This window comes from Phalacrocorax carbo, chromosome 7 (genome assembly GCF_963921805.1).
Source record: "Phalacrocorax carbo chromosome 7, bPhaCar2.1, whole genome shotgun sequence".
NCBI classification, from domain to species: Eukaryota; Metazoa; Chordata; class Aves; order Suliformes; family Phalacrocoracidae; genus Phalacrocorax; species Phalacrocorax carbo.
In genome coordinates this window covers 7894841-7907855 of record NC_087519.1, presented here as the reverse complement: position 1 = coordinate 7907855, position 13015 = coordinate 7894841, and the positions used below count along the sequence as shown (strand labels likewise).

The window sequence follows — 13015 nt, the reverse complement described above, 5'->3', positions numbered from 1 at the left end:
AAAGACCTGGTCCATGTGCTGCCAGCTGCTGGGCTGATCAATTTCCAGATGTTATTCCTTAATAGCAGTGCAAATCATTTCACTCTAGCTGATCAACTTTTCCAACCCTCCAGCACTGACTGCTATTACATTTTAAATGCTTAATATCTGATCCTGCTGTCCTTTCATATCATAACTCTTTCAGGCCTCAACAGGAATTTTGCCAACAAAATGACCATAGCTTGAGGTTACTCCTGGGATTATTCTTGCTCACTGAAGTCTCTACATCTGGAAAGTAGATAAAATAGGTGAAAAAAAAAAAATCCTGGGCCTGTGGTTAGTACTATTGACACTGGTACCCAGATAAAGGAAAAGGCATTATAATAGGTGGCCCTTCTGGTGGCAGTGTCAGTAGAAGAGCCAAGGACAACTGCTGTGTTTTCTAGGCCAGACTTGCAAGCACATGGTGAGCTGGGTACAGGGAGTCTATTTGGAGAAGAAAAGCATTCTCTCCTATTTAGCCTAGCGCTAAATCTAGTCACTGAAACCATCTTTTGAGGATCCCATGGTAGAAGATCTAATGAAGTCAAGTTAAAAAGAACCCATTTTTCTTAACAATGTCAGACTGATAACTCTCTAGAGCAAACTGTGAAGGCAAGCAGTAGGTTCTCCCTTCTCCTGAAATTTTCAGATCAAGACTGCACTCTTTTCTGTACGTTATCTTTTAGATAGATGACAGATCTTGGCTCAGTAACAAAGGAAGTATCTGTGCCGCACAAGGTGAGTCTTGGTGACAGACTGATTCTTTCAGATAAATCTAGGAAAAGCAGAGAGTGAAAGAGATGTTATACTGCAAAGGGAGCATAGGTAAGACAGGTAACCTGTAAAGAGATCTAGCCGTGGTTTAGCAGTCTCTGTGCTCTCACAGCTTTCTAAGCATAAACAGCAGCCAGAAAGAGCCTCCTCCCTACACATTCTCAGTCCCATTGCACTGAGGAGGGTTAGCGGAGTTAAGACATCAGACTTCTGTTGTATCGTTGGTGGCACATAGCTGGGACACGTGTATCCTAAGCTGCTTATGCCTGGACATCGCTTACGTGCAGGGGATATGTGAGCAGTGAGGTTGGGAAAGAAAAATGTGGGTCTGGTCAAATGAGGGTATGGCTGTATTGCATGAAGCCTTGCGGTGCAGAGCGATGCAAGCTCATGGGCAGAAGATGGGGAAATTAGGTTTCACCAATGGATAGAGTTTGTGGCACCTGAGATAGCTAATTTGGGGGGATGGGGGTATGTCTATTGTATAGTATACCATGTCGACATCAGCTGCCATATGGGCGCTTTAACATATGCTTCTATATTGCATACTGTTTCTACCCAGTTACCAAACTCACTGTCTCTCTGTCTCTATTCTAGGCTTGATAGTCTACTTAGGAATGATGGTGGGGGCTGTCATGCTGGGCGGCCTTGCTGATAAACTGGGAAGAAGGAAATGCCTCATCATATCACTTGCAATCAATGCTGCCTTCGCATTCCTCTCCTCCTTCGTCCAGGGATATGGATTTTTCCTCTTCTGTCGCCTTATCTCAGGCCTCGGGTGGGTAACAGGGGAATCTGTCCCATGTCCTGGAGGAGTTCTGTCACAGCTTGGCAGTTTGGGTGTGGGCGTGGGAGAAGGAAGGCTGCTCCAGAGGTGCATCTCTGGTACCCAGCCAGGATGGCACTGCTGTTTAGCACGTGTGGTTTCATTACCTCACTCTCAACCCTTAAAGTGTTAGTGCTAAGAAAGTTTGCTCATTGACATTCTTCTGATACTACCCAAGTTATGCAGAAAAGTGAGTGGGACTGATAAATGCCCACCTTATTTTACAACCCTTACTGCCAGGGCCTCCAATGAGACCCTCTGCAGGTCCCGTGGCCTGCCTGGATTTTGCCTCCCCAAAATGAGTGATCACAAAATAACAACAGAGAAGATATCTAGGTGAAGAGCGGGGCATTACACTGGCTTTACATATGGGAAATTCAGCTTTCAGAGCACGAGAAGGATCTTGTTTACCTTTGATGTCTAAGACCAGTCCAGCCAAAGAGAGGTTTGCATTTTTCCTTCAAGGCTCACTTTTGTGCAGTGCGTCTGTGAGTGTGGCCTTCCCTCCTTATATGTGCAATGCTAACTGCAAAGACATTGAAGACGACTCTTATCCTTCCTATGTGCTGTTTTTTCTCCTCAGTATTGGGGGATCCCTCCCCATCGTGTTTGCATATTTCTCTGAATTCCTATCTCGTGAGAAGAGGGGGGAACACCTGAGCTGGCTTTGCATGTTCTGGATGATCGGGGGCATTTTTGCTTCAGCAATGGCTTGGAGCATCATCCCGCATTACGGTAACTGTTTTGTGCTATTGACTTTTGATAACACCACATTCCTGCATCTCTACACTACCCCAAAAGCCCCCACAGGTAACATTAATCGGTCCTTACACATCCCAACATAAACAACACTGAAATGAGTAGATACCCGAAGTGCACACAGAAGGTCTGATTAATTGACTGCATGCTATATTGACTGATACTAAGGCTGTAAATAGGACTGATGAGGGCTGCTTTGCATCAAAAGCTTCAAATACACCCCTTGAATTATTCTGCCAGAGCCTCCACTCTTAATCTAAATGTCCGTGTGTTCAGGAAAAATTGGACTGAGGTTATATTGCAAAAATCGATCCAGTTATCAAAAATAAGTAACTTCAATCAGGGAATTACAGAGTGCTATGACTGATAGCAGTGAGGACAGCAAATGCTCTTTTCCTTAGCCAAGTGTCAGCTGTCTCGGGGCTGTGTATCTGGCGGTGTGTCTCCCCAAAATGCGATGGGCCAGAATCACATCTGATTTCACCTAATTGAGCTACGGAGTAAAATGGGTTCCCTGCCCAGAGCTGGAAGTGGGAGATAAAGAGTGGGTGGGTGGACTCTGAAGCATATTCATGCTCTGAGGAGCAAAAATCTGCATGTCACATGGTATTCCTCATAACTCATGTGTATATCTTAGGAAAACATCAGAAGCAAATATCTACTGGAGAAGATTAATTCCCTCAGTATTCAGTGACACCATCTGCTTGCAAAATCCTGTTTGAGGAAAGTAGGACAGGCCACGAAGACTATGAAGAAAACCACTAACATTTACCTATCTATCAATTAATTTTTACCACGTTTAAAGTTCACTCAATATAAAGAAATGTTCATGATTTGATTGATATGACAGAGAGTGCTGGAACAAATAGGCAAACCTACTGCACAGTGGTGTCAGGTTGAAATAATTCTATTATCTGCAACTACATTTGCTCTAAAAAGCCCTTATGTATTTAGACTACATTTATTTTTCAGATTACTTTTTGATGTTGTGCTTTTATAGTTTCTCTTTTTGATTTCCCATGTTCCCCTACTAGTTTAAAACTTCAGGAAATGAGTACAACACCATGACTGACTCGGATGAGACCTCTGCAAAAGCCATTGCTTGATGATTTCTTTATTATGTGAATAAAAATGTTTATAGAAAAAAATCAAATTAAACATTCCTTCTGAGATTTGAGCCTAGGGAAAGTAAATGGAACAATGTAAGAATTATGCTGTGCTTTCTAGTCTTTAGCAGGGGAATACCTGACCTGGTCAGGCATCAGGAAAAAAGCAGGAGAGGGGGAATCTCAAATGTATGATTAGGATCTTGATTCTTCTAAGCTTGAATCCCAGCTCAGATTTTGTAGGTCTGGAAAAAAATAAACTTGCTTTCCTAGGTCACTTCCATAAGAGGTGAAATACATATGTGTGGTATGAGATGGCAAGGAGCCATGTCTAACGTACCTCTCGGGTCAGAGACAATTTAACCTTTGAAAACTTTTTGTAACATCACTGAGCAGCAATGAATTATAGCCCTCATCCCTCTACCCTTTCCCAGCCTTACTTGCCTACAGCTGCATGGAGCTATTCTTATCACTTGATTTCTAAACTCAAAGATAAAAGAAGGTTTTTAAAAGGCAGAGCCTGAGCAAGTATGTTCCATTTTCTGTAATGAACATGAACTCACTTGCTGTTATCTACTGAGCATGCTACTGAGCCTCTAAGAGCTGTCATTACTAAAAATAGCAAACTTTCAACCTGCCGCTGTGTTATACAGAGCTGTAAAGTTCAGAGCTGCTTTAGGAGAGAAAAATTCAAAATTCATGGTCAGTGTTTTTACTCTTTGTCTCTTGCTGTTTCCAGGCTGGGGGTTCAGTATGGGAACCAAGTACCACTTCCACAGCTGGAGAGTCTTTGTACTTGTCTGCTCTCTGCCCTGTATCGCCTCCCTGGTGGCACTGAAATTCATGCCTGAAAGCCCACGTTTTTTGCTGGAGGTAAGATGATTCATCTGAATGTTGCAGTCTGATATTAGCAGAGGATAGCTGGTCCCTAATGTGTTACCGTCTGTCTGTCTTTGTCCCATCAAACACGCAGAGCACAAGCTCAGAGGCAAAACCACTCCTACGTGTCTACACTAGCTCCACAGATTGCTTAAACCCCAAAGACTACAGACTAAAGGGTCAGTCAATGATGGTTAGTGTTTCACTGCCAAATGTGTTACAGAAAGAAGGGCTGGGAATTTTGAAAATCCAACAAAGGCATTTTGAAAACATCTCACAGAGTTTGGGCACGTAACTACAGAATCCTGGTGGAAGAGCAAAGGACAGAGTACATTTTACTGAGTAAAATACATAAACCTCAGAAATCTTAAGCAAGTATTTTTTATTCCCATTTCACAGATGTGAAATGTGGCAATACCTAGCTCACGTTAACCCTGTAAGTCTTTAGCAGAGATGGGATTAGAGCCCAGGTCTCTTCATCAATTTCCTCTTCTTTAATCTGGGTTTAAAGCTCTGTTCCTGACTCTTCTCCTACCTCAGACTGCTTTAGAGTAACTCCTTTCTTCAGCACAGAGATGCTCCACTCTGTGAATAAAACCCGTGCTTTCAGCTCTTGGCATTTAATGCAGCCAGTGCTGTATGCGTGCTTCCCCACTGTACTGGACCTCTAGAATTGATTTCTCTATGCTTTGGTATATTACAGAGCTGGGAACTCTGACATTTGTTTTCTTTTTCTTTGGTGTTTTCAGATAGGTAAACATGATGAAGCCTGGATGATCCTCAAGCATGTTCATGACACCAACATGCGGGCCAAGGGTGAGCCAGAGAGGGTGTTTACGGTGAGTTTAACAAAGCCATCAGCGTGTAAAAAGAAAAGTTGGACATACCTTCCTTGGAGCAGCACCACATCAGTGTATTCATCCTTGAGACTCAACATGACCTCCCACAGCAATCAGAAAGAGGATCTGAGATAGGTTTTGTGAGTTTAGTGTTAGATGCCGATCTGTTTTTTCAAGAATTAGTCAATCCTGTGAATTACAGTGAGTACTCTTCATTCCTAGTGTTACTCTACAGCATATAGACCAGTGGTTTTCCAATTACACACACATGCTTAATTGGTCTGCTGTAAGAGACTAAAACTGAATAAGAGAGAGATTAGTCACGTGGGTGATCGAGTCACTCCTTTCTCCATTCTCGCTTCTAATCAAACTCTGATTAAACTTCATGTCCCTTCTAACGAGCTTCCCAAACTCCACCTGCCTCATACCCAATCTTTAATTTCTCTAAGAGAAAGTGGAATAAGTGTCTATTACTCATTAGTCTGCTGCTTGTTGTGAAAAAGATCACACCAGTGGACTTCATTAATAATAAAATCAGGTAAAAGGTGTATGCTGGGGTTAGTTGCAAATTACTATAATTCGGTTGCAAAATCCCAGTGATCCAGCCAGGGAACAGCTCTTGATTTATGCTTTTAAAGATGAAAGGGCACGTGCTCTTAAAGGATGGAGAAAAGGAGATATGGTTGTGTGTAAAACATATCTTTTTGAACAAGAAAGAGAGCAAGGCTCCAAGTTCAGAAGGGTTGTCACAAAATGGGGTCCCTCAGGAATGATTCTTCAAGAAAATTGAAGATTAATATCAGTGCATGACAATTGTGTGCAGGTTCAGGTAGGAACTTAACGAGCACGTGCTATTTTTAGGCTACCGACCATTTGACTAATGTGTACCTTGGCAGCAAAGGTGAGGGAGACCATCTCTCTAAATCCCTACCTGGCTTTGCTGTAACGCTGAGCTGGGCTGGCCAGTCCTGCTGCATGGCAGGGGGAAAAGAGATCTGAAACTCAAAAAACCACCCCAACAAATCAAAGTAGGGCACTATGAGAGTCTGAGCTGAGTAGGATGAAGGAGCAGCTGTACAGCACCCATTAGTGCTCATTACTCCGTCCAAGAGTGTCATGGCTGCCACAGCATAAGCTGATCTCAATATCACACTCTGAGGTACGGCGCACCGGCTGAATCAAGATTTACTGACATCCGTTGGCACAGGTGGATGATCAGTGTGGCTGTGTAGCACAAACTGTCAGATTTTGTGTTTTTCTGATAGGCCAGAAGTTGTCGGTTCATGGTGAGTCAGCTGGTAGCGGGACAGTTCCCAGATCTGACATTTAAATGGTGCCAGAAAGAAGAACACGGAGGCTCCACAGCCAAGCCAAGGCACTCATTCATACTCAGAAATTTATTCAGTAAATTTTCACCTCCTTCTTGTGTTTACAAACAGATCGTGGTTTCCTTGAATATGTCCTTTATTTAAAGCTACTGAGCAAATATTTTCTGGGACCCATTTCTAAGCTTTCCTGGGTCCAGTTCAGATGTTCAGTGTTGAAAATTCAGAGTGGTTTGGTGGAGTGAATTGGTTGCATGGTGTGGGCTCACTTGATGACAGGATGCATTTTCAGATGCAAAAATTCCCATCTAACATGTTGATTTGTCATACAAGTTCTGCCAGTGGTAATTAAAAGGTGCTGAATGAGAAATATTCCTGCCAGTTGCCTTTGAAGAAACAGATCCTGAGGGCACAGTTTGATGAGGATACAAGTGGCTGATCATGGAGATACTTTTTACCATAATTGCCGAGTCCTAATTTCTAGTGGGAATTTAAGGGGTAGAGAAATAAGGTAGTGCACAGGCACATTACCCAACAAATGAAAGACTGAAGTGGATGTGATGCATTTAATATATTTCAGGGAGGGGGAGAGACAGAGAGAAAGGACAGAGGGATGGAGGAAAGGAAGAGGCAGGCTTTTTTCTGTAATAAAATAGCTTGCTGTAATTAAATCAATTAGCTCAACTGTTAGTGATAACATTCAAGGAAAAGATAGTAAAGGATATCAGGTGGAAACATTGCCCTGAAGACAGTGGAATTTAAAATACACCCAGGATCAATTCTGGAAACTTCAGTCCAAAATTAAAATTCATTTGGATTAATTCCAAAATCCAAATTTTATTTTATTTTTTCTTTTCCAGGTTTCCTATATCAAAACTCCAAAGCAAATAGATGAATTTATTGAAATCCAGAGCTCAACAGGGACCTGGTACCAGCGGTGGCTGGTCAGAATCACAACCACTTTCAAACAGGTAAAGAGAAGAAAAAACATCCCACAGGGGCTTTTGAGCTTTGGGCTCTACTGCCTTATTGCTTCAGGTCATCATGTCTTGAAACCCTGATCCTCACTCGAAAGAATCTGCTGGTGTTTGCAAAGGTCTATAATCTGATTGCACTTTCTATGCAGATGTGTGCATCTGCAAACTGCCAGGCCCCAAAATGCATCACGGTAGTCCAGCTGTGCTAATGGCAGAGCTTCCCAGACGAGCCACAGCGCCAAGCACTTGACTCTCCCTGGCAGATAAATATTGATTTCCTCTCCCCCAAGCCTAAGTGAATTTACCACCTGCAGTGGATTCAAAAGTGTGTTTGCTCCTTGCTCCTGCTGAGACTGAGTTTCTAACAATGTTATATTGTCTCTTCAGTTAATTTAAGTTCTCACACATGCTACACCACTTACCTATGCCCATGCAGAACCTTGGAAAATCTTGCTAGATCTTCTACTCTAGGAGGATGAGCTTAAAGCAAAGGAAAGTCTTTCTTAATTAATAGCAATTCAGGTTCTATACTGTTACTGTATTTATGTGGCAAGTTAAAAGCATGAGGAGTTCTGTCCCCTCAGGTTCCTGGCAGTATTTCCTGCAGCAGGTCAAGAAGAGCAGAGCTTGGTCTCCCTCCTGCTCTGCTTGGCTTCATCCCTGCTTGAGTTCATCATAGCCCTCCTAAAGTGCCAGCTGTGTTTGGGCTCTTGTTCTTCAGTGAGCTTTGGAGCTCAGTTTGAAAGCACCCCTGAGACCATACATATATCTGAAAAGGCAAAATTGTCACAGGGTGTGAGAACAGGTTCATACCCACATTTACTGATATAACCTGCATCATCCCAGCCCAGTCATGCACTTCTGCTCATTACAGAGAGTTCAGATCAGTATCCTGGCACATAGCTGGATAAGTGATCTTTTTGTAAGTAATTTATCTTAATAAATACAATTTTGCACAAACACTGAATATAAGCCACACATCTGATGTTCCCTCAGTGAGCCCTTCTTACCAACATTAAATATATGATGCACTCAGAAATTAATCTGTCAAGTGTCTGCTAGGGTTTCCTTGCAGCTAATTCCTTCTTGTGGCTTTGTAGGTCTGGGACAACGTGCTATATTGTTTAACAGCCCAGTACAGGACAAACACACTGATGCTGGCTGTGGTTTGGTTTACAATGGCCTTAAGGTATGGTACTTGTTTAACTTTTTCAGGAAACTAGAGGGCCCTCAGAGTTGAATCATTATTTACACATTCAAATAAACTATTACAAAATTAATTCTGGTCTTATTATAAAGAGTCGTTGTGTACTAAGCCTTGCTCTCCTACAAACAGTTGATCAATCTGATTGCTTATATGAAAGCACAAGATGCTTTGAACAAATCAGGACCTGAGAACTGGTCGGTAGTATATCGACTTTCTCACCTCTAGGTCTTTCATTTGGCCCTGTCCTCACAGAAAACCCCACAACCCTACCTGATTCTCAGCTGTTCATTTGTCTAAATAAAAACTGTTCAAGTGAGCTTAAATCTAAACTACAGGTAAATTCTGTCTAACTCTCACCTCACACTTGCAGAAACCTGCCTTCTGGGGGAGTTTCCAAATTTCTTTCTACTCTGAGGGTCTCTTGGGCAGCAAGGATAGCTGTATTTCCCACCCAAAGAGTCAATGCCACTAAAACTTAAATGAATTTTCCTGCTTTAAGTGAACAAAAATGGATCAACATGGTTTTGACAGCAGCTGGGTGTTTAGAGTAGGGAGACACTTTGCTTGGTCCTGTGTCAGAGCTGAGCAAGAATTTGGGTCAGAAATGCATTTGCATTAGGAATTGAACAGGTTTACAAGTTATGAAGTAGATAATTGAAAAAGCACTGTGACATTTGCAGTGGCAGGATCTTGCATCCCTAATATATTTCTCCCATCCTGCTATAGTTACTACGGCCTTACTGTCTGGTTCCCTGATATGATCCGGTATCTCCAAGAAGAGGCATATGAATCCCAAGTGAAGATCTTCGATGAGGAAGAAGTGTCACACTTCACCTTTAATTTCACTCTGGAAAACCAGATCCATAGAAATGGGGAATACAGAAATGATAAGTAAGTGAGCAGAGCTTGGTCTGGTGCTTGTGAACTGAAACACATTTCTAGGAAGCTCTTTTATGTTTTTTTTTTTCTTTTTACACCAACTTTAAAAATCTCTTATTCTTTTGGACACTCAGCCTATAGCTCTCGTCCCAAAGGCAGTTTGCCATAGACCAAATAGCTGCCTTCTCCTACTTGTCACACACCCTGCCCGCACACCAGTCCCAAGGGGTTGCATGTAAGGAATCCTGCTTCCAGCAGCTCCTTGCAGGCAGCAGGGCAATGGGCTTCCACCTGGCTGTACTGGGCATCTCTAGATGCAGAGGTGATTTCTCTTTCCTTAGCATACACTGACATCTACTGGTCTTGGGCAGCAGCGACCACCACTTGTAATGAAACTATTCTGCTGCTGCATTTCCAAAATAAATAGCTCTTTTGCCCTTGAAGTCCTCGGTATGCCTTACCCTGGCCTCCATCCTGCAGCCCATTAGTGCAAGCTGGGTCATGGCCAGTTAGTTGTACTGGTGTGCTTCTGCCACACTGGCTGGCTTCTCCCCACAGAATGAGCGTCCCTTTTAGTGCTTTTTTAGAGCGCTCTTTTAGAGCGTCTCTTTTAGCCAGCCTCTCTTTTAGTGCTTTGAAGTCAGTGGAGTTACTCTAGCAGAACATCATTGCATTCCTCCCTTTTTTCTCCTATTTGGGCTGGACCTGGTGGTTTTTCTTCTGCACCTAGCCTAGACCCCAATCACTCTATGTTCCACAGCAATGGAAATCCTAGTGATTGGTAGCATGCCACTGTTACGTCTCTAAATCCCAATAAAATGGGTGGAAAAATACCTCTATGTAAATTCTGCAGAGATGCCAGTGCCCCAGAAACACTAGACAGGGTATTCGTCCAGCTGCCTTGCACTGTGTGGGGAGGTCCCACTGGATGTTCAGTGTTACACAAAACGCTCATTGTTTTAATCTTCACGGGTGAAGCTATACCTCATTGCCCCGCCAGGTTGTTCCTCTCCCCTCAGAAGATATTTGTCTCAATTTCCTTGGCATACATTTGATAGACCTTGGTGGGGGACCCTGGCATGCGTTCCCATGTCCTTCTAGAGACCTCCCCTGCAGTAAGCAGCCGTCCTTGATGGTGCGAACCTAGCCCCATAATTCCTATTCCCCTGCCTATCAGGCAGCCAAACAAAGCCTGGTGAAAAGTGGATGGTGGACAAATTTAGGGATCTTGAGCCCAGAGGGGACGCTCAGTTTTCACTAACTTCTTTGAGAACTGAGGATGCTCAGCACCTTGCAGGATGAAGACATAAAACGGCTACATACATCACTATTCTCCTGCCTTGGTCCTCTCCAATTCAGTAACTCAAAACCTGATCAAACTACATGCCAGTAATACCCAGAGCATAGCTCAATGCAATTTAGAGCTGCATTTTCCCTCTAGCTCTTGGCTGTGAGTTAAAACTCCATTGAACACCAGGCCATTGCTATATGACTTCTAAAGACAGATGTTAAGAAAGCAAGCTGCAGGAAAAGGGCTTCTGACGGACTTTGGGAGCAAATATATCCCAGGCTACTACTGAGTAAATGCAGAAGAGTTTAAGTTTTGCTGTAACGTATGAGACCTTCTACGTGGAGTAAAAGACTTCAATAGTTCTTGTGGTAGTTTGAGCATTAATAATATCTGTTAGTAGCTTCGGTTAAGAAGCCCTGCAGTGCTCATTTAATGGTGTAACCAGCCATCATGCGCGACTGTGTTGTAAGTGCTCAATTCAATTAAGTTTCTGGGTATATGTTAGAGGGCTTTTTATTTGGTGACAGTTGTGGCCTCCTTAAGTAGAGCAATAATGCTTGCTCTTAATAGCTCCTTACATCTTCCAAACATGCCTGTGCATTAGCTAATATATCTTATCAGTGTCCCTGCAAAATTTCACAGGTAAATCAATATTGTGTCATTCTTCAGGCAGGCAGGTCAGACATGTCAAGCTTCCCATCAGAGGAGAAATCAATCACCTGACACAGTTTATTTTTAGTGTAATCTGTTTTCATTACATGATAAGCAATAGTCCTCGAACAGAGATAGTTACAAGCAGAACTCAGATAATCTCCCTACTCTCTCTAGAAACTCTACTGCATTTTTGCTTAAAATATCACTTTGAGTTTAAACACCTGTCAGAAGCCTTTCACCAAATGGCTCAGTGGGCTCCTGATAATGTCTGTTTGCATTTATGCTGGAGGAAGGGGCAGAGTACAGATGGCAGCAAGGTCAGCTCACAAAGAAAATGCCATGCACTGAATAAAACTATGTCTTCTCCAGACAGACTAGTACTGAAAGTGAGAGGATTTGTCTCCACTCAGTCTTAGAAGCACTATTTCTTAGGTGTGACTATTTTGAGGAACAGAAAAACTGCCAGAAATCCTAAAAGGTTCATGTCTTTTAAAAAAAAAAATCTCTTTTCAAATCCTTCTCTCCTGCTAAAATACAAATAATGTAAGCATGGAGCTGGAAGGACAGTTATGCATTCAAGGGACACCTTTTCTGTAAATGACCCTAGAAATTGCCATTAGTGCGCTGTCTCTCGAAACAGCCATTACATGCTATATAGTGTAGAAAATACCTTAAAGCACAGAGTGAAGTTCTTTTCCTGCCCCACAGGTTTATTGGCATGAAATTCAAGGAAGTGAGATTTGAGGATTCGCTATTTGAGGAATGTCATTTTGAAGATGTGACATCCAGTGAGACCTTCTTCGAAAACTGCACCATCACCTCCACTGTCTTTTATAACACCGGTAATGGGACTCCTGCGATGGTCTCCTCTCTGTAATTAGAAACTATTTTATCGGAATCTGGGAGAACGGATGATAGGGATCTGTGTGTTTGTGCGCGTGCTGGGTGATGAGAGTGATGATAGAAAAAGAGGGTGCTGCATTTGGAAGGAGACTTCAGGTTGCTCCATCGGTGTTTCTAACCACATGGTTTCTGGTGCCGTTGGCTGCTGCACGGGGAATGCAAAACGCCTGCGCTCAGACCTTGGTAGGTTAAAGTAACGGCAAAATGCCTAGCAGTTTAACAGCTTGATTCAACAAATTTGGCTTAAAACATAATTTTAACCAACCTGTGGTTGATGGTCAGAAGGGGTAAAATATTCATTATTTTATCCTGAAAAAGCTTTTCATTTTCTGCTCTAACAGAGCACAAACCATAATGCCATGAAAGCAAGAGCCTGCGCTGCCCCGTCCTTGTGGTGTAGGGATACTCGTCCAGGTGACTCCACAAATATAAGGAGTGCATAGGCTTGGCACCCACCAGGTGCCAGGCATGCAGCTGGAGTCTGCCACTAAAATAACAACTCCCTGGCCATTCACATTTGATAAGCATCTCCTCTCAGATCTTTGATTTGGTTTTGATCCTGACTCCTGCTGCTG

The 13015-nt window shown here is 42.8% G+C and overlaps 1 protein-coding gene across 6 annotated transcripts in view; it reads left to right on the top strand.

Moving 5' to 3' along the window:
- Nucleotides 1-13015, top strand: part of SV2B (synaptic vesicle glycoprotein 2B) — a 66937-nt gene that overhangs the window by 44833 nt on the left and 9089 nt on the right. For 3 of the 6 annotated variants that reach the window (XM_064456188.1, XM_064456187.1, XM_064456186.1), the window contains 8 exons: nucleotides 1393-1573; nucleotides 2205-2356; nucleotides 4226-4359; nucleotides 5115-5204; nucleotides 7390-7500; nucleotides 8607-8695; nucleotides 9440-9604; nucleotides 12246-12379. In XM_064456188.1, the coding sequence (XP_064312258.1) occupies nucleotides 1393-1573; nucleotides 2205-2356; nucleotides 4226-4359; nucleotides 5115-5204; nucleotides 7390-7500; nucleotides 8607-8695; nucleotides 9440-9604; nucleotides 12246-12379 (1056 nt within the window). Of the gene's footprint in view, nucleotides 1-1392; nucleotides 1574-2204; nucleotides 2357-4225; nucleotides 4360-4591; nucleotides 4708-4730; nucleotides 4802-5114; nucleotides 5205-7389; nucleotides 7501-8606; nucleotides 8696-9439; nucleotides 9605-12245; nucleotides 12380-13015 lie in introns of those variants that run through there. The other 3 variants (XM_064456191.1, XM_064456190.1, XM_064456189.1) reach the window with 3 other exon arrangements.